At 36.4% G+C, this 21,701-nt stretch overlaps 1 protein-coding gene across 2 annotated transcripts in view; it reads left to right on the top strand.

Moving 5' to 3' along the window:
- Window positions 1-21,701, top strand: part of NTN4 (netrin 4) — a 113,843-nt gene that overhangs the window by 51,850 nt on the left and 40,292 nt on the right. For both annotated transcript variants that reach the window (XM_066357331.1, XM_066357340.1), the window contains exons 4-5: window positions 16,075-16,201; window positions 18,387-18,575. In XM_066357331.1, the coding sequence (XP_066213428.1) occupies window positions 16,075-16,201; window positions 18,387-18,575 (316 nt within the window). The remainder of the gene's footprint in view (window positions 1-16,074; window positions 16,202-18,386; window positions 18,576-21,701) is intronic.

Consider the following 21,701-nt stretch of genomic DNA (forward strand, 5'->3'; position numbering starts at 1 on the left):
AAACCTTAATACTTTAATTGGAACTATAGTTGTATTGGATCTTAGCAATATAAATATTTTTTAAAAGATTTTTTAAAATTTATTTATTATAGAGAGGGGGGAGAGAGAGAGAGAGAGAGAGAGAGAAGAGGGGAGGAACACATATCAACTCCCATATGTGCCTTGACCAGGCAAGCCCAGGGTTTTGAACCAGCAACCTCAGCATTTTCAGGTTGAGGCTTTATCCACTGCGCCACCACAGGTCAGGCAGCAATATAAATATTTTAATGGAAAAAAAATAGTACACCTCTGGGAATATAGAAGGACTATATTATTTGTTAACTCATTGTTGGGCAGATAAAATATATTATGCTCACTTTGTTAAAGACGGCGCTGCCCACGTGAGGCCGTCGCCCAGGTGATATTAATGTGTGTTGAGAATCCTTGTAGCCTGGGGCTTGGTTTTGGGATTAAGCCTTTCCCACCCTTTTTGATGTGGGGTGGTACAATCCAATCATGCCTCAGAGAAGTGACTTTGTATTAGAGACTTCCCTATTTTGTATATTGGATTGGAGGTTGTGAAGCTACAATATAAAATGGGGGCGGAACGAGAGTTTGGGCTCTTGGTTCCTGAGATTAGCATGAGAGAGCAGAGAGAGTAGAGCCAGTGGCGGAAGGAGGCCACATGGAGTAGGCCAGGAAAAGCAGCCAAGATGGCGGAGTGCTGAGTGAGATGCCAGTTTGTACAGAGTTTGTATCTGGGATAAGGAAGGAGATGGGGAACTGAGGAGAATAAGGCTGGTGAGCTAGAAACCTTTGATTCTAGGAAACTCGGATAAGTCAGTGGCTTAGTGAGCACTGAATGTGATTGGGTTTTGGAGCCCAGTGTGTGTTTTTACTTGCCTGCCGGGTGCAAGCTAGGATTAAAGACTATGGCCCACCAGTTTGTGGCTCCGTTGTTTCTTTACCGACTGTCTGAATCCAATGCGAACCTGCATGGGCCGGGCTGCGCTGATGGTGGCCCTGGCCCTGGCCACTGGCTTTACACTCATTATAAGATTTTTTAAGTCATGGAATCTGATTTTTTTTTTTTTTTGAGACAGAGACAAGAGAGACAGAGGGAGGGACAGATAGGGACAGACAGACAGGAAGGAAGAGAGATGAGAAGCATCAGTTCTTTGTTGCGGCACCTTAGTTGTTCATTGATTGCTTTCTCATATGTGCCTTGATGGGGGGGGGGGCTACAGCAGAGTGAGTGACCCCTTGCTCAAGCCAGTGACTTTGGGCTCAAGCTGATAAGCCTTGCTCAAACCAGATGAGATCATGCTCAAGCTGGCGACCTCGGGATTTCGAACCTGGGTCCTCCATGTCCCAATCCGACACTCTATCCACTGCACCACTGCCTGGGCAGGCTGATATCTTTTTCATTTTTCTCTCTTTAGATAGAAATAAAAAATAAAAAATGATGGTTTCAAAAAGTATAATTTAGCTTTAAGAGAACTCATATATTAGAAATAGAAAAAAAGAGATGTGTTCCACTATTAAATATTTTATGTATAATACAGACAGTTACAAAATTTGTTAGAGTAAATAGTAATCAAGTGTCCTTTCCTTTGCTTTTTATTTTTGCATCTCTAATGGCATGTATCTTAGCTAAGTCAGCTCTCACAATTAATGAAGGCAGTGGTTCCATTGTTTCCAAGATAAGGCCCTAATGGGCTTTACAATTAAAGAGAACTGTGATACTAGTATTTCCATATGCTGAATAGAGGCTAAAAATGGTAGTTATAGCCCATTAACCTTCTAATTCTTATTTGTAATTTAGTTCAATTCATAAATATAATAAAAAGGGAATTTAGCCCTGTTAGATTACACTTTGCCACCTAACTTCATTAACATTTTGCAAAGTAAGGAAATACTTAAATGTTAAACATTTAAATTATTAGTGGCCTTGACACAAAACCCCAATCATTTCTCTTCCTTTCCAGAACCCCCTATAAGGCAATTAAAACATTTACTTACCTGTATTTTAATTATTTGCTTACATATCTAACTTCCCTATATGCTAAGCTGTCTGATTCTTTAATGGCAAATACTAGGCCATTCACAATGTCTAATATAAAATAGGTTTAAACAATCCTGGGTCAATATATAAATGAATTAATCAATGGCATTTAAAAAGTAAGAGATAGTGTTATTCACTTGATAATATTGTGAATAACATTAATAATGATTGCTCTTGATTGTCACACATCTACATACATCGTCAAACACATGGGGTCAGTATCATTATCTTTATTTTAAAGGTAGAAAAATATATTTTGTTACTATGGGACTTATCCAAGATTATTGAGACCAAGGATTAGAAACCTCATATATCTAACTCCAAAATTTATTCTCTTTATGTCACATTTACCCACATAATGCTAAGAAAAGAACCCAATTTAAAAATGGGCAGAGGTTTGAATGGACATTTCTCCAAAGAAGATATGCAAATGACCAATAAGCACATGAAAAGGTGCTTGACATCCTTAGTCACTAGGGAAATGCAAATCAAAACCACAATGAGATACCACTTCACATCCACTAGGATGGTTATAATAAATAAGACATAATAACAAGTGTTGAAGAGCATGTGGAGAAATCAGAACCTTCATACACTGCTGATGAGAATGTAAAATGGTGCTGCTGTGGCAAGCAGTCTCTAAAAAAGTTTAATATAGTTACCATATGAGCCAGCAATTCTACTCCTTAGTATATATCCAAGTGAATTGTTCACCACTACACAAAATCTTATATGTGAATGTTCATAACAGCATATTCATAGTAGCCCCAAAGTAGAAGCAACCCAGGGTCCACCAACTGATGAGTGAATGAATATAAAGTGATACATACATCCATACAGTGAGATACTGTCCAACCATAGAAAGGAATGGAGCACTGATACATGCTACAATGTGAATGAACCTTGAACCACTGTGCTCAGTGAAAGAAGCCAAACACAGAAGGCCACATATTGTGTTATTCCTTTTTAAAATCCCTTTTATATGATATATCAAAAATAGGGAAATTCATAAAGACAAAGTAAGTTATGGTTTCTAGGAGATGGAACTCAGGAAGGAATGATGAGTGATTGTTTAATGGACATGAGGTTTCTTTTGGGGGCAATGAAAATGCTCTAGAATTAAATGGAGGTAAAGATTGCACAATTTTTTGAATGTACTAAAAATCACTGAATTGGATGCTTTTAAATTGTTAAAATGATTAATTTTCTATTATGCAAACATCATCTCAATAAGAAAAAAATCCGTAACTAAAAAACAAACAAAAAAAACCCATGGCTGATTATATAGGAATTTTACAGTATGAATATATTTCAAGTCCCAGTCATTAAGCTTACTGTTTTAAAGAGCAACAGCTTTCGATGGATGACTACTGAAGAACCCGTTCTTTCAATAACTGGCTATGGCTGTTTCATCTTCAAATAGATGATCACGGATTTGTTAATGACTGCATTCTGATAGAGTTACCAAACAAGTGTAAGTTTTTCATAAATCATTATTGATCTTTCATATGAGGATACTCAAGAATGAATACTATGTTTTAAAAGGTTCACCTAGAAACAAGCAATTTTCCAATATAAAAAGAAGCATGTGAATGAATGAATTCAACAAAAGACTATGGAAGAAAACATGCCCTAGCAACTGGCTTCTTGTACTACAATCAGGGCTCATTTATCTTAAACAAGTCAACTTTTGTAACACCCTTTGCACTGTATAGAATACTGAGTGACAGTCAAACAGAGCTGTCAAGAAAAAAGAAAAAAGTGGGAAATGTGAACTAGAATGAATAAAAAAAAAAAAACTTTGTAAGAGAATGCAAAATAGCCTGTGACAAAGAATTTTCCTTGAAAATAATCAGAAGCTATGTGAGCCCATTGAGCAACTGAATGTCAGTGGGGTGAAAAGTACTTAATAATCCCCCCCAGCATTTCTAATAGAATTTACCTGGCCCCAACTAATTATAAAAACCCATCTAAATCCTAAAAGACGTTGAACAAAACCCCACAAAAGTTCCTTCAATCTCGAATCAAACGCTGCTTGACAGATAACTTACAAAATGAGTTCTGCTAGTTTTTGTCTTCACTCCATTTCCCAGGTTCTTGCCCCGTGGTTGTGTTAATAGTTTTAACAGCATATCAGACGTTCTATATTGTTAATTCCACTTTTGCTATTTCTTCCTAAAATTTTTTAAATTAAATAGGTACTAAGAAATTGACATTGGCACGATCCCTCTTTCCTTCAGTGAGGGTTTATTATGTTATTTTAGGTGTTTGTGGGAAGGAAAAAGTCCTCTTGATGACATCACTGTTCTAAGATGGAGCCTTTAATATTTTAGGACTCTCTTGGAAGTTCAACTCCCGATTCTGCCACTGATTTGCATTGTGACCTTAGAGAAGTTTAAGTATAAAAAGACAAGTGCAAAGTGAAATTGTGAAAAGACTTAACTGAGATCAAATGAGCTGAGATAGAGTGGGTTGAATGACTATTAGTAACTGTCCTAGTCACTCAGCACAGTGACCAGGTAACAATTTTGTTTGAAAGAAATTTCAAATTAGTTAGCTGTATATCAAGATAGTTTCTTAAACAATATTATAGGAAACTCAAGGTCTGTCTATCGACAAGAACTGCAGCAAAACTATAATGATATTTGTCAATTGTCTCTTCCTCTATATCTTGCAGCTGAAGAAATTGTGGCTTTTATAGAGGAGAAAAGAAGCTAATTTAATGTCTTAAGGCAAGTAAGTCTTAGATATACTGAAACAAACATCTTAAATCAGAGTGCCTTACTTTATTGCCATTGTATACAAGCAAATCTGAAACCAAATTATGCACATAACCTATAATAACTCAAAGGATTTAGCCAAATAATTGTATGTATTGGGGGAGGGAAGCACAGTAGCCAGAAATAATTCTTAATACACACTGGAAACAGAGAACAAATAACAAACAGTTCCTTACAATGAAGTAAAGTAGAAAAAAAAAAAAATCTCGTAACTTGAAAATAGGATGATCGTTTCTAAATGTAATCTTCATAAGCCTCCTGGGCATTCCAATTTTCAGTTCAATGATGTTTGCATTTTTATAGCAGAAATATTTATTACAGTCAACAAAGTGCCCAGATGATACTGAAAAGAAGAAACTAATAGAATTAGTCTTGGGAAAATTTAAGACATTCAAAACCCATTTAGCTTTATAAAGCATGTTGAAATTCCACTTTTAGGTTTATATCCTCAAGTAGTCTTGATAGAAGAACTTTAGGGGAAGATAAGAAATGGCAGTGTTAAAGGATATATTTTTAGAGAGTGAAGTCATTACTCTTACAGAGATACAAAATAAACATGTGTCAACAATTGTATTTAACTCACTATTAATGACAGACCAGTAAGACATTATAAAGGATTCAAAGGAAAATTCAAAGAACCCACAAGTACATAGGCAAATAAAGAATCCTGAAATATATAATATATTTCACAGATAGATGCAGAACAGGTCAATGTGAAAGGCAATGATCAACTGCATTCTTACCAGACACAACTGATTTGCATTTCTATGGACAAAAATTATTTGCATTATTATTAATTTTTGACAACTTAGAGAGCTGCGAAATAGTTAAATGGTAATAAAAGGTAGAGATAACCCAGAAGGGTGTCCTAGACAGAATACTGTCATCTTTTTAGGGGGTGGGGGTATTTCAAAGTCTTTCACAACTTTTCCTAACAGAAAGGATATATTTGTTAATTAGGAAAACATGCAAAGAAGAATATTCTGATAATGTGTTACGTGTGAACCTCTTACACCCATGGTTATAAATAAAAATATCATAGTTTCTATGCCTGAACTCTCAAAAAGAAAGAAAAACTTGCTTTGTTCTAGGAAATCATTACTCTGAAGGATAACAGAATCCCACCTAAAGTTACTCAAGAACCTAAAATGTAAACTAAAGTGCGCACTAACAAAAACATACTGTTGGGTTAATAGTAGATTTTAAAACAATAGGAATATTTTAAAGCATTTTACTTAGCTTTAAAAAGTGATGTAATTTTATTAACAATATTTTTAAACTCAAAAATGTTTGTGCAGTTTATTTGAAAGGGCCAAGTTATGCTTTTCTCTGCCCTGGAGCAAGTTCTGACTTCCTTTCTGCTAATGGGTGGGCTTGGGGGTGGGGAGGGTGTTGTTTTTTGCTTTGTTTTGATCTTGACTAATTATCTAATTTTCATAAAAAGGGCCATGATGAATGTTGAAAGATAAACCACAAAACTTGATTTGAATTCTTAGTTCTAGTTGAAATACTACAAACAAAGGTCTTTAAGCAATTTTAGAATTAAGACCCATAATTTGGTGTAGGCAGATTTGGTAGCATTTGGAAACTTTGTGTGTGCATATGCAACTTCTGACTACTTCCTTCAACTTCTGATTTCTTACAGTAAATAGCATGCACAATGGCGTAGATAGACTAGCATTTTAGATATGTGAATCAAAGGTTTGGTGCATACAAAATTTTGTGCATGAAAAAATGGAGATAAGCCAGCAACCCAGATCTAAAAACTGCCTCAATCATTAGGTTATGCTCAACGTTCCCACCATTCTCCATAACCTAAATGAAAACTCTCAGTTACTGTCCCTACGGGATTGGATCTAATGGGGAAAGTAAATAACATAAAGGAGGTGCTATCCACAAAGAACAAATCTCCAATTAGAGTTCATTTACATTCCTGCTATCATTTCCTTTTGTAAATTTCTTCCCTGAAAATTTCTGATAAGTAGGGCAAGTAGGGCTTGTTAACACTTGCGATGGCCCAGAAATGCCCCAGGAGGTATCAGAATGTTCAGAGCACAGATAAGTTTTACACTGAATGAAAGAGAATCTAAAAGGATTCTCCATTCCTGTGTGCCCTGAAATGGGGCCGATCTTTCCTGTCCCCAAAGCTACTAGACTTCTCCCAGAGGAACAGGATTTATCATCTACTCAGGAAAAGAATACCCTTGAAATGAAATGTCTCACTTTGTGTCCAAACCAGCCTTTGTCCTAAAGAGCTCTTCAGGGACAATTGGTTTGAAACACACCAATTTTTTTCAGGTGAGACCCTGAAGAGCTGTGGCCAAAGTGGATCCCTCAAAAATCCTACTCCTTGGAGTCTTAGGAGAGCACAGTTTAGGGGTTAAGATGGTGACTTGAGTCAGACTGCTACAATTCAAGTAGCTCTACCACTTACTGGCTTGGTAGGCAAATTACTTAAACTCTTTGAACATCAGTTACCCTTTGTAAAATGGCAATGATAATTGTACCTTACTTATCTTGTGTCAATCCAATGAGTTGATATTTATACAATGCCTAGAACAGTGCCTGACACATAGTGCTACCCAATTAGCTATTTCTACTATTACTGCTAATATATATATATATATATATATATATATATATATATATATATATATCTCACTTTGTGTCCAAACCAGCCTTTGATGATATATATATCATCATCATTATTATCATTATTATTTCTCCCATTTCCCTCCATAACTGACCCTGCTCCTTGGGCTTACAGTAGATCTCCCAGAGCAACTATAGATAACTGCTACACAGAAGAACACAAATTTTCACCTACAAGCCTTGCTCAGATGTGAGCTAGTATACCCCTTATAGGAAGCACTGTAGACAAAACTATCTTTAAATCCTACCCTTTCCCAAATCTTCCTTTGTGACAATTGAAAGTATCTCCTTTACACGTGAAATGCATAATTAGCATCCTGCCTTCTTGGCAAGTTTTAAAAATGGGACTAAACTTCATACCTAAGGTTTTGGATGCTCCATTAAATATATATTGGCTGAATAAAAAAAAAAAAAACACGTATTTGTTGAAAACCTATTATATGCCAGTTAAAGTTCAATGAAATTTAAGACACTTATTTCTTCTTCCCTTCAAGAGTTTACAATCTAGTAGAGAAAGGCAGATAAACCCATGATTACCATATAGTGTACTAAATTCAGTTTTCTTATGAAATCTGCATTGGCTCTATTCTTTTATTTATTTATTTATTTATTTATTTATTTATTTATTTATTTATTTTTAGCTCTGTCAGCCAGAGCAAGATTCTTGGCAAAATATCGAAGTAGGTAGTTTGCCTTTGGCCCCTTCCCTCTCCTAAGACATTCCCTTTCCTTTCATCCTTTCATCAAGAAGTCATTTCCTCGTCTAGGTAACCCTGAGTTCATTTCTAGGATTAAGACCAGATAGCAATAATCCTTGCTGATATATTTGTTGCTAATAATGTAAGGTTCTTTCCCCTTCTGAGTGTAAGTGCATTCTGGTAGGAACCTCCTGGACCTCAATCACCACTGAGGAGCTAAAGAGATGAATCTACAGGAAGAATTTCGGGGACCTGGCTAGCTGGGAAGAGAGACATCCCAAAGTACTGGCCAATTTTATCCTTGAATCATAATTGCTTCTGCTCTATATCTATTTTTATTTTATTGCCCATGCTTTCTGACAAGAGCTGTTTTCTCTAGTGGTCAAATACAGACCAATGAATAGATTGCAGAACTTTTCAATTGCTTGCATTCTTGCTGTATATATTATTTGACAAAGCTTTGGAATACCCAGCCTTCAACCTGTTTCGCCTCGTTTTTGACAGTGTGCTTCAAGTTCCCTTTTCCACCAAACTCAATTATTATGCTTTGTATTCACCATGGAACTCCCTCTTCTGTTACACTGAAACCTGCAAAACCTTAGTGGGGAAAATGAATATTTAATTCGTTAAAGAAAAGACATGTTTTTCTTACAAGGCTTTCTATTCAAATGTCTGTACTGTAGCATTGTTGTGCATGTTTTTTGTTCTGCATAAGGGGAGCAAGTTCTAACAGGCCAGCCTGTTATTAGAATTTATCTCTTTTCATGCATAGGAAGTTCATTCTTTTTAAAGTTAATCCTTTTCTCTAAAAAGGACATGCTATCTCTTTAGAAATTAATCAGTTTTTGCCTTCACATTTTGTCTTAAATTGCTGCAAAGCATTGTTCCACTTCTAAATCATTTGTTATAGCTAAATGGAGGGCTGTGAATTGATGAAACTGCCTTTAAGTGAGCATTTTCCTTTGGTTCGTAGGACTGTTTGCATCCTCTTTTCAGAAACAGGTTTTTTGTTGTTGTTGTTTTGTTTTGTTTTGTATTTTTCTGAAGCTGGAAATGGGGAGGCAGTCAGACAGACTCCCGCATGCATGCGCCCGACCGGGATCCACCCGGCATGCCCACCAGGGGCGACGCTCTGCCCACCAGGGGGCGATGCTCTGCCCCTCTGGGGCGTTTCTCTGTCCCTACCAGTGCCATTCTAGCGCCCGGGCCAGAGGCCAAGGAGCCATCCCCAGCGCCTGGGCCATCTTTGCTCCAATGGAGCCTCGGCTGCAGGAGGGGAAGAGAGAGACAGAGAGGAAGGAGAGGGGGAGGAGTGGAGAAGCAGATGGGCGCCTCTCCTGTGTGCCCTGGCTGGGAATCAAACCCGGGACTTCCGAATGCCAGGCCGACGCTCTACCACTGAGCCAACCGGCCAGGGCCCAGAAACAGTTTTTAAAGTTCCAATGATGCTATGAAAGAAGGTTAATTTTTTTTTTTTTACTTTAAATAATTTTTTTCTTTTTCAATTATAGTTGACATACAATACTATATTAGTTTCAGGTATACAACCCAGTTGAATAGTAAAGAAAATAAGATCATATGTGTGTAAAAAAATCATGTGTGTAAAAAAATGGAAATTACTCCATTTATGAAATTCAAGACTTCCTAAATACTTAGCTGTAAAATCTTTCTTTCCCCTACTGACATTCAGTAGAACTTTTAGTTGGACATAAATAACAGTTGTTTTCTTTTCTTTATTGGAATGTAATTGGGAAGCAAGTTTTATCACACATTCCTAAAAGAATTCAGCTAATGTGCCTCCTCCAAAGCATTAACCAGATTGGTTTTTTGGTTTGGTAATTCCATTATGGTGAATGTCTGTAGTGAGCACTACTAGATGATGAAATATATCTTTATTTGGAAGGCAGGAACTGGAATATTTAGTCTGTTATTTCTTTAGTCACAAGCAATGGAAAAATACAGTCTAGAAGGAGGAAAACAGAAAAAATCAGAAAAGAGTAGAAATTAGTTTAGGTATAGTCAATATTGACAAATGAAAGTCTTTACACTTATTTACTTTTTCATTTGTGTCACAAGTAGTGCCTGCAAGAAAGAAGAGATATTCTCCTAGCTCTCTCTTGTCTGATTTTTTTTTTTTTTTTTTTTTTTTTTTTTTACAGAGACAAAGTCAGAGAGAGGGATAGATAGGGACAGACAGGAACGGAGAGAGATGAGAAGCATCAATCATCAGTTTTTCGTTGCAACACCTTAGTTGTTCATTGATTGCTTTCTCATACGTGCCTTGACCGTGGGCCTTCGAGTGACCCCTTACTCGAGCCAGCGACCTTGGGCTTAAGCTGGTGAGCCTTGCTCAAACCAGATGAGCTTGCGCTCAAGCTGGTGACCTCAGGGTCTCAAACCTGGGTCCTCCGCATCCCAGTCTGACACCCTATCCACTGTGCACCGCCTGGTCAGGCTCTTGTCTGGTTTTTGGATGATCTGGAAATGTTCTGCATTGATGAGATGGCAACACGACCCAGCCATAAGAGAGTTTAAGTCTTTTCTGGGACCTCAGAAAGGATTATGAGTAGTTGCCTACAACTAACCAGTATTCACAACACAGAGAAGGAAACCTTAAAATCATAAAATCTTAAGAGTAGAAGGACTCTAAAAGTAGTCTAAACCAATCTTCCATCTAATGCTTAAATATTTTACAATATATTGATAAGTGATTGTTCAACCCATATGCCTGACACTGTCAATGACTAGATTCTCGTAGCCTCTTGCCATGCCAATTTCCTCAGCTACACGATTGCTGACTACTAGAAGGCCTCTGTTTCAAAAGAAACAATAAAAAGCAGCTTTTCTAGGCAAGACTTGTGTTTCTTCCAATGATGTATTTCAAAGATAATAATTTCCTCATTTTGCACCCCGCTCAGATTCCTAAGTCTGTTGCCTCAAATATAAAGAAATGATATTTTCTCTTCTGTATTTATTTGTCACCAAATAAATACAATATATATTTGTCACCAAAGTGCACAGCTATTAATGAGCATGCTGTTGCAATAATTCCTTAAATTACTGTTTGAGTCTGCCCCTATAAGATAAATATATACTAAAAATGATTTACAAATAGGTTAATATTAGTAACAATAAATAATATTAAATGTAAATAGGAAAATTGTTAGCATAAACAGAATAAAGTACTTTTAGTATAATAGAGGGGCTATAAAACTCACAGAATACCCAAAATGCCAAGTTGTACCTTGATAATTAGGAGTTATAGACTTGCTGTTAAAGTAGATTTTATATTTTCTAATTAGGTAGCCAGACACCACTTCAAATAAGCCTTAGTAATAATCCTATTTTTCTGCTCTTTATCTAGTTTGTGTTTGTCTACCAAACAAGAACTATGTTTGACTAAAGTTTCTTTCTTTTATTTATTTATTTTTTCAATGAAGACCTAGTTTTACTTGCACATTTTTCACGAGCATCAAATAGTGGGTGATCTTTCAAGCTTGAACAGTAACAGTTGTATTGCTGAGGAAGGATTTCTTGTTTCAAGTGATGTAGGTAATGATTTACAACTATTTTGGGTAATACTCAAAATGACAGCTCCTTGAATTTTTTTGGCACAGAAAAATTTGTTGGGCTGGCATCTTTTAGACCCTGGGAGGTTCATCCCAATTCTCAGCATGTGGGAAACAAGGGAATGCTCTGAAATCCTTACTCCAGAGGGAACTGACCTGTCCACATTATCTTGTGATACATGTGAATGTTTGATGACATTTCCCTAAATGTCTGTGGCCTCCTGAGGCCTGGAATTTATGGGCCAGGGTGAACCTATGAGTTGGATGAAATTAGTTACAGGTTGTGGGTATTCCAAAACCAAACCTAAAAAAATTGAACTATAATGCTAGTTTAGTTCCTTTAAAACAGAACAAAACAAAAAACAACAGTACTTTGCAGCATCTTTCTTCATATGGTACTCTATACCATATGTTGTTAAAACAACCATATGGTTGTTTAAAACTATAAAGGATGCAAAAAAGCAGTAAATAAGAATTAACAACCTTTTAAAATTCTGAACATTATCAGAAAATAAACATGGGTACCACTGGCTGTTTGAAAGTATAAGCAGAGGTAAATACCATATTTCCCCGTGTATAAGATGCACCCTTTTTCGAAAAATTTGGAGGCTAAAAACTGGGTGCGTCTTATACAATGATTGTCGATTTTTTACTTACATTTCCCGCTTTTTCGCGTTTGTTGTCTTTGCACTCATTGTACCTGGGTGAAAAGATCCTGGGATAATATCAAGATTGAGATCGTTGTCAAGTCATTTAAGAAGTGTGACATTACAAATGCCATAGATCAGTGGTTTCCAACCCTCGGGCCGCGGGCCGGTACTGGTCCGTGGGCCATTTGGTACTGGTCCACAGAGAAAGAATAAATAACTTACATTATTGTCATTTTATTTATATTTAAGTTTGAACGATGTTTTATTTTTAACAAATGACCAGATTCCCTCTGTTACATCCATCTAAGACTCACTCTTGACGCTTGTCTCGGTCACGTGATACATTTATCTATCCCACCCTAAAGGCCGATCCGTGAAAATATTTTCTGACATTAAACCAGTCTTTGGTCCAAAAAAGGTTGGGGACCACTGCCATAGATGGAACTGAGGACGAGGCAATATATGAAGACAGTGGTTCGTCATCAGACACAGATGAGGACAAGCTAATGGATGGGAGTTTTGACAGTGATGAGGAGTTGTATGAATTTTATGATGAATAAAACTTGAGTTCAATAACTTTATGTAATACATTTTTTTTCAAACTTTGGGCCCCAAAATTAAGGTGTGTCTTATACATGGGAGCATCTTTATACATGGGAAATATAATATATATATATATATATATATATATATATATTATAAAAGAAATAATAAAGAAGGAAAAGGGAGAAAAATTATAGACAAGATAGCAATAAAATAGACATTGTTTATTTTTAAATTCTTTAAAATTTATTTATTTTTCTTAGAAAGTTTTTAAAAGAGAAGAAAGGGTATTTAATATACCTTTCAATCATTTCCTTACTCAAAAATCTTCAATGGGTCTCTACCATAGTTACTTTCTACTTCTTAACATTTTCTCAAATGCCCTCCTCAGTTTATACTCCATATACTCAATCCCCTTAACAGCAGGGATGGACTAGGTATTCTGACTCTAATTTTATCAAACATTTTTATCCTGGGTGTATGTATATGGTTTTTGTTTTGTTCTGTTATTGTACAGGTTATAAAATTTAGACAATTACAAAACTGTTTTTCCCACTAATTGTCAATATGCTACCAACTTCCATCAGCTGAATATATGAAAAGCTATCCAGGAACTAGGATGAAAAGACCTCACTCTTATAGACCAGTAAAAAATTTAATTCCTGCAGACCTCCAAATTAAAGTACAAATTTGTCTTTAGAGTGTGCCTGAATGTGTGAATGAAGATGTATAGTAAACTGTTAACTCCATGAGACTTTATATATCAACAGCTCATAGTAAAAAGAGACATAAAGAGAAGCCCAAGAAAATATAGTTGGTAACTATAATTCAACTCACACTTGGGCATTCCAAGGCTAAAACCAATAAATTAAATCTATAATATTAGTTGAGTTTCTACAAAGAGAATCAACAAAAATTTTTGCAACATCATGGTTCTCTGAAGAACCAATGCCATTTGCTTAAAAACAAAACAAAACTGTTTTTATTAATCCCTAAAAGCTAAAAAGACAACAATATTTAATTTTCATTAAGCACAAAAACCTTACATTACAATATATAGAAATAAAATTTAGCAAGATGGCCACCAAAATCATTTATGAAGTTATCCAGATTGTAACTCTTAGCTCTCATGTGGTTTACTCGCAACTAGCCTGCAGTCCTCCAAGCACTATATAATTCTTGCACTTGTGAATATAAGGTCTATGGTAGTTATGTATCATACTTGTATAGTACATATGCTATTTCCAGAGTGCCTCCACAAAGACATATGTATACTAGGAGAATTAAAAGAGAAAGAGGCTCTTGGATAACACAACTTACTGGAGTGTTAAATTAGGTCAAGCAATAGTACATCAATATATTGGTGTAACTATTTCCAGATTTGTTGAACTCTAAGAATTCATTTTGATTCTAGCCACTCTAAGTACATGTCATTTTTAGTTCCTTTACCATTGCAATCAAAATATTTTAGATTTTCCCTAGCCTCCTAGCACCACACCTTGGTTCATTTTGTTTCCTCTTCCTGGTAACTTGCTTCCCTTCTGTCAGAAATACTGTATCATCAAGGACCAACTCAAAACCAACCCTCTCATAAAGCCCTCCAGAACTGCCAACCTATAATGATTTCTGCAACTTTTGAATTCCAACATAATTTTGTTTCTTAGATATTTATTTATTGTCCAGTTTATAAATGTTTTAATGTAAGTCATTTTTCTTCTTCTACATTATACTTTTTTTTTTTTTTTTTTTACAAAGACAGAGAGAGGGACAGATAGGGACTGACAGACAGGAAGGGAGAGAGATGAGAAGCATCAATTCTTCACTGCAGCTTCTTAGTTGTTCATTGATTGCTTCTCATATGTTCCTTGATTGGGGGGCTACAGCAGAGCGAATGACCCCTTGCTCAAGCCAGCAACCTTGGGCTTCAAGCCAGCAGCAACATTTGGGCTCAAGCCAGCAACCATGGGGTCATGTCTGTGATCCCATGCTCAAGCCAGTGACCCCATGCTCAAGCTGATGAGCCCATGCTCAAGCTGGATAAGCCTGTGCTCAAGCTGGTGACCTCAGGGTTTCGAACCTGGGTCCTCTGTGTCCCAGTCCGATGCTTTATCCACTGCGCCACCACCTGGTCAGGCTACATTATACTTTTCTTAAAGACAGAAATTATATTTTATAATGCATTCTATATCAAACATTGTGTAACATAATGACTTTCCTTTGTATATATTTATTAAATAATTTTTTACTGGCTGCTATAACTTACTACCTTCATGCTGTTACCTTTTATACTATTTCTCAAGAAAGAAAAGAACACCTTATATTTATAGATCCAAATTTGGGGATCCCTTTCTGAGCTACTTTACAAAACTTTCATTTGTATAGTCAGGATATCACACATCAATTAATGCATCTTAGTACTGGAATTCATGGCAATACTTAGTCATTAGTAAGTATTCAAGATGATTCAAAATATTACTTTTTAGAAGAAATTTAGTGAGATAACACAAAAATATTAAAATTCTCATAAAACTCTCAGAGCCCAGAGAATTCTACTCAAGTATTCCTCCCTGAGAGAAATACTATTTTTAAAAACCCTCAAATATTTTGCTTGACCAGGTGGTGGCGCAGTGGATAGAGCATTGGATTGGGATGGAGAGGACCCTGGTTTGAAAACCTGAGATTGCTGGCTTGAAAAACTGAGGTGCCGCATTGAAGAATTGATGCTTCTTATCTTTCTTCCTTCCTATCTGTTTGTCCCTATCTGTCCCTCTCTCTGTTTCTCTCTGTGTCACAAAAACAAAAAAGAAAACAAAACAAAAAAAAACCTCAAATACTTTGAACTGTGGGATTAAAAGAAAATACCCAGTCATTATGACAAAATGTATTCAAAGTCTTAAAAATATTTTTTTGCCATTTCATTTTACTTCTAGAAAACACATTTCAAACAAATAAAGATGTATTCAAATAGTTAGCTACAAAGATATTTATTGTAGCATTAAAATATAATATGTAAAAATTCCCCAAAATAGGTGAATGAATGTCATATGGCTAAAGCCAACTAATGGAATAACATTGTAGGAAAATTGTTATTTATTGGCATTGTTTGTGCTCATAGCTCATACTTAGTTTTGTTTGTAGGTCCATGGGAAGTGTATGTGTAAACACAACACAGCAGGCACCCACTGCCAACGTTGTGCACCATTATACAATGACCGTCCCTGGGAGGCAGCTGATGGCAAAACAGGATCTCCTAAAGAGTGCAGAAGTAAGTACTAAGCCCACAAGACTCAAAGCCTTCTTTATAAAGTAAACTTATCTGTGGACTCCTTGTTTTCTCTGGAAACATACAAGTGGTGGGTGACAGACTCTGTAACCTACACAAACATAGCTGGTATCATTGCCCACTATGACCTCAACCACTGGAAACAACTACTCCTTGCCAGTTGCCAGTAAGACTTTTGCCAAGAATGAGCTGCCCATTTGCTTGGCCACTTATTGTGGGACCTAAACACCCTTCTTGATAATTTGACATCATAAAAACCTGGCTAGATACAAGAGCAACTAGGATTATGGTGTACAGTTACCCTTGTAGCTGAGTTAATGAATTATAATCATGAAAATAGCTAACTCAAACTCATTTCTCAAAACAACCCTATAAAGCAGGTAATTTTTTTTTTAATTCATTTTAGAGAGGAGGGAGGGAGGGAGGGAGGGAGAGAGAGAGAGAGAGAAAGAAAGAAAGAAAGGGGGGAGGAGCAGGAAGCATCAACTCCCATATATGCCTTGACCAGACAAGTGCAGGGTTTTGAAGCGGCAACCTCAGTGTTTCAGGTCAATGCTTTATCCACTGCGCCACCAGAGGTCAGGCAAAGCAGGTAATGTTAATCCTATTTTAGAGATCAGGAAACTGAGGTTTAGTAAGATTAAGTAAATTGCCAAAATTAGTCACTGATAGAGTCAGGATTGGTTCTAAGTCTTCAGACTCCAAATTTCTTTCCCCCCATAATACCATAATACTACTTGAAATGACAAATCAGATTTGAAATTATGCCAGTTAGTCAAGAAGATGACTTCACTACCAGAGTTAACTTTGAGTTTAAGGTTTAAAATTAGATAGGAGGGTAAAAAAATATGGAAATATGTACCATTTTTTAAAATTCAAAATGTTTAGAGAAATTCACATGTCCATAACAATGTTTATATTTACAAGCTTCAGTTTTACTAGGTTTTTTTTTTTTTACAGGCAAATACTGTGGGTAAAATTGTAAGAATTCTCTTCTTATGCATAATTAGGAATCATAACTGATTTAGTTTCTAGGAAATGTAATGGATTTCCTATAAGTATAAATCTTAAGTTATCTTGTAATATGCTTTTTAAAGATTATGAATCTGGTCAAAATATCATAACACATCAAGGAAACAATGAAAAACAATGGTACAAACATCTGACTTCCACACACAAAAAATAAAGACTGGAATCTTATTCTAAATCACTCATCAAAAGAATCTAAAGAATTTCTCCTAAATTCCTAGAATGCCATTCCAGCCTTTTCAGGAGAAACCAACTGCATATCTAAATACATATAGAACACAGAAACTTGTCATTTGGTGCTATTGACTGATAATCTTAGAAATACCTTTGAGAAATTTATTATGTAAGAAACACTGCTTACCTCTTCTATAAGAAAATTGAGTCTTCTATAAGAGACTGTTTCATACTCACCGGTACAACAATTAGCTGATAAAGAGAAAGAGAAATCAATCCACTTGCCAAGCTACTAAACCCTGTCAACCAGTAGTTTCCTTCCAGGCTCATTAGGGAGCCTGAATTCAGGCCTATACCTGCAATATGAATTAGCATTTTCAAATAACGCCTGAAAATCTAGGGTTTTCTAAGGAAGGCCATGGGACCCACTGTGCTAACAGTGGTCCTTGGGAAGTAGCAGGAATGGAAATGGTGATGTATTACCATTAAAAAGAGAAAAAAAGTGGTGACCACTCAAATAGTCCTTCCAAAATAAATGTCAACTCCAGTTGCTAAGGTAACAATATCTCTGCCTAATTTTAAAAATCTACATTCAGTTGACTATCAGGCATATCTTCAAACTTATTTTTTAAATTAAAAATCTAATATGTTGGCTTGACCTGTGGTTGCACAGTGGGTAAAAGCATCGACCTGGAACGCTGAGGTCACGGGTTCAAAACCCCAGGCTTTCCTGGTCAAGGCACATATGGGAATTGATGCTTCCTGCTCCTCCCACTGTTCTTTCTATCTCTTTTCTCTCTCTGTGTCTCCTCTCTCTAAAAAAATGAATAAATAAAATGTAAAAAAAATCTAATATGTTAATTATATCTAAAAAAATAAGAGTAATAAATTTTAACTAAACATTAGAAACCCTACCAATTTTTTTTTTTATTATGTGTTTTCCTTTCACGCTTCTTTTTTCCAGCCTGCAAATGCAATGGGCATGCTGATGCCTGCCACTTTGACATGAACATATGGGAGGCATCAGGGAATCGCAGTGGTGGTGTCTGCAATGACTGTCAGCACAACACGGAAGGTCAGCATTGCCAGCGATGTAAGCCAGGCTACTACCGGGACCTCCGGAGGCCCTTCTCTGCTCCAGATGCTTGTAAATGTAAGTGCAAGACTAGCGTTTTCCGTGGACACCTTTTTATATTGTTTTGATTCTAAGTCCGTGCTGAAGGCCTGTTTCCTAGGCTACAGACGAAGGACTTGTTCCTCATTTACGCCTAGGGGAAAGTCCCCGGACCTCTGGCAGAAAGTGCCACGTGTGCATGCACGTAGACCTTCCCCGCTTCTCACGGTTAAACCCGCCAAGAAGCGATCCCGCCTTGATTCTTGTGTACTGTGAAAATGTGCATAGTAACTTGCGGTTACTGGAAAAAAAAGACAACGTACAAAAGAGCTAAATCTTTCCATCCTTCATTTGCTGGCCGTAGGGAGAGAGGTCGTGTAATTCCAGACAATACATTCATACACATCAGTTAATTTCTTCATTGATGAGGGGCAAGAATTCTCAAATTATTAGATGAAAACAATACAATATTCATAAAAGTAATTCTCCTTTCTCATTCTCCACGAAGTAAAATTATTTCCTGTAGCATCACATTTTGGAAAACAGGATGACTAGTATAATAGATAAAAAAAGAATGATGAAGAGGGAGATATATTTAAAATTATCTTAAGACAAAATATGTGAGAACATAGACAATGAATGAACTGAAATGAATGAAATAAAGAGTGGTTACCTGCACTTGGGTCATTCCAGCTTTCATTTCTAGAGTGAACCTGAACACTTGTTTTGGTTTCAGTATGAATGTACTTCAATTGACACTGTTCTAATGTTCCCCTGTACCATAAACAATTTTAAAACATAACAATTTAATCCCTATTCTTCCCCTAAATTCTAAATTCATATAGAATGGATCCTGATTTTTTTATTGGCATAACTCCAAGAAGTTGATTTGAAAAAAATAGTAGAATTTAAAAATATCATTCCAATTACCTGAAATGTAACTGTAAATGGTGTATATAGAACTTAAGTCAGTATCCAATGTGGATGAATAGCTTATCTAACTACATGAGAATTTACATGTCTAATAACTCAGAAATTACTAGAGGACTAAACCATTCAAGACTGTTAATAGAGATTGATGTTCATGCTTTTCCTTTCCCCACTGAGGACTCTGTGTTCCAGCTCAAAACAGGGACAGGAAAGGAGCAATACAATAGGAAACAATCATTTAAAATCTTGAGGTTTGCTTTTTTTTTAATTTAAAGGAAAAATTCTATTGCTCTTGAAAAACACATATTTTGAACATCAGGCAGGAGATATCTACACACAAATTTGAGTGGGTTTATTTGTTATAAGCTTCCTCTCTTAAACTGTGGAAGACAGACTGTGGCACAGCTCACTTTCAACACTGAGCCCAAGATTTGGATGTCATATTTCTCAGAGTACTATTTTACTTCTGCTCTTGTGTGTGCTCAGACCTGAAGCTAGAAACTAATAATAATAATTCATATTGCTAATCTCTCCTAGTTAAAAAATACTCAGATGCACCCAATAAGGAACTGTAAAAATAACTAATTCCAATTTAGTCCTTTTTGCCTAATTTGTAGGAGGTAGATGGACTAGTAGGGAAGATCTGTATCTCTTTTCCTTCTCCAGACAGCCCCCTGCTTGACTGGTACACTGCCTGAGGAAGGCCTGTCTCCATTCCCTTTATGACTGTACCAGCCTGTGTTTGGGGCAGCGACGCCTGTGCCCACTCACTGCCCTGGTGCCTTCTGGTTCTTCTCTTCCCTTTTCTGAGCCAGGGCTAGATTCCAACACTTAGCACGTCCAGTTCCAAGAACTAGCACATCCAATTCTTCTCTCTACCTACATACTCACTGTAATATATTGTTTAATTGGCAACATGTTTGGTAATATTTTCACTATTATTTAGTTATATTTTCATATCATTAACCATTTCCTTGGCAGAAACCATTTCCTTGTCCCTGTGTCACCTTTAGAGTTATTAATTCTGATAATAAAATTTATCACAAATAAATTAATGGACTTAGCATTTATTAAGCACCTATAATGTATCAAATTTCATGCTAGGTGCTGATATAAATATTGATATAGCCACAACTTTTCTCTCCATTTGTTTCCACTTAACTTTTATGAGGAAGATAATATCAAGAAAACCAGTTGATATTTTAAAAAATTTGAACTATCTCAGTGTGTGGTTCCATCAACAACATGTACAATGTTATTCAAAATAACAGTTTTATTATATTTATTCTACTGTGCTCACCAAGGCAGAAAAGTAACCTACAACTCAGTGTGTGGTCCATAGATCAATCCCACTGGCATCATCTGATTAGAAAATGCAGAACTCCTGATCCCATCCAGAGCTACTGAAATAAATTTGCACGTTAACAAAATTTCCATGTGAATGTATCATATTAAAGTTTGAGAATACTGAAGAATGCTTTTCAATAAGGGTTAAATGCATTATAGCACTTACTCTAAAGGTTAGTTTTTTTAAATGACAGAATATCCTTTAATTCCTGAGCATCAAATTAACCAACATTTGCACCTCTACCTGTGCATATAGATTATTAATTTTTAAAAAATGAATTATGTAAATATTTACTGAGGGAAAAAAATGGAAATGTGAAAAAATATGTTTCTACAATATAGTACTTTCCAATGTATGATCTATGGAACACTAATTCCATGAGATGTTAATAGGAATTAGGATAAGGAGACATTTTTCTATGGCCTGAAATTTTAGGAAATGGTGGATTAATCAAAGGTTTCTTTACTTTAGGATGCCTGCTTGCTTTCCTTCTTCTTCCCTCCCTCCGTCCCTCCCTCCCTCCCTCCATCCCTCCCCCCTCCTTCCCTTCCTTCCTTCCTTCATCCTTCCTTCCTTCCTTCCTTTTTACCTCCCTCCCTCCCCACCTCCCTCCCTCCTTCCCTCTCCTTTCCTTTCCTTCCCTTGTCCTTCCTTCTTTTCTTCCTTCCTTCCTTCCTTCCTTCCTTCCTTCCTTCCTTCCTTCCTTCCTTCTTTCCTTCCTTCCTTTGAGGGGGGAGAGAGATGAGAAGCATCAACTTATACTTCCATCACTTTACTTGTTCATTGATTGCTTCTCATAGGATGGGAGCAGGGAGGGGGTACACTCAAGCCAAGCCAGTGACCCCTTGCTCAAGCCAGCGACCTTAGGCTTCAAGCCAGAGACCATG

Source organism: Saccopteryx leptura, chromosome 1, assembly GCF_036850995.1.
Source record: "Saccopteryx leptura isolate mSacLep1 chromosome 1, mSacLep1_pri_phased_curated, whole genome shotgun sequence".
In the NCBI taxonomy this organism is placed as follows: domain Eukaryota; kingdom Metazoa; phylum Chordata; class Mammalia; order Chiroptera; family Emballonuridae; genus Saccopteryx; species Saccopteryx leptura.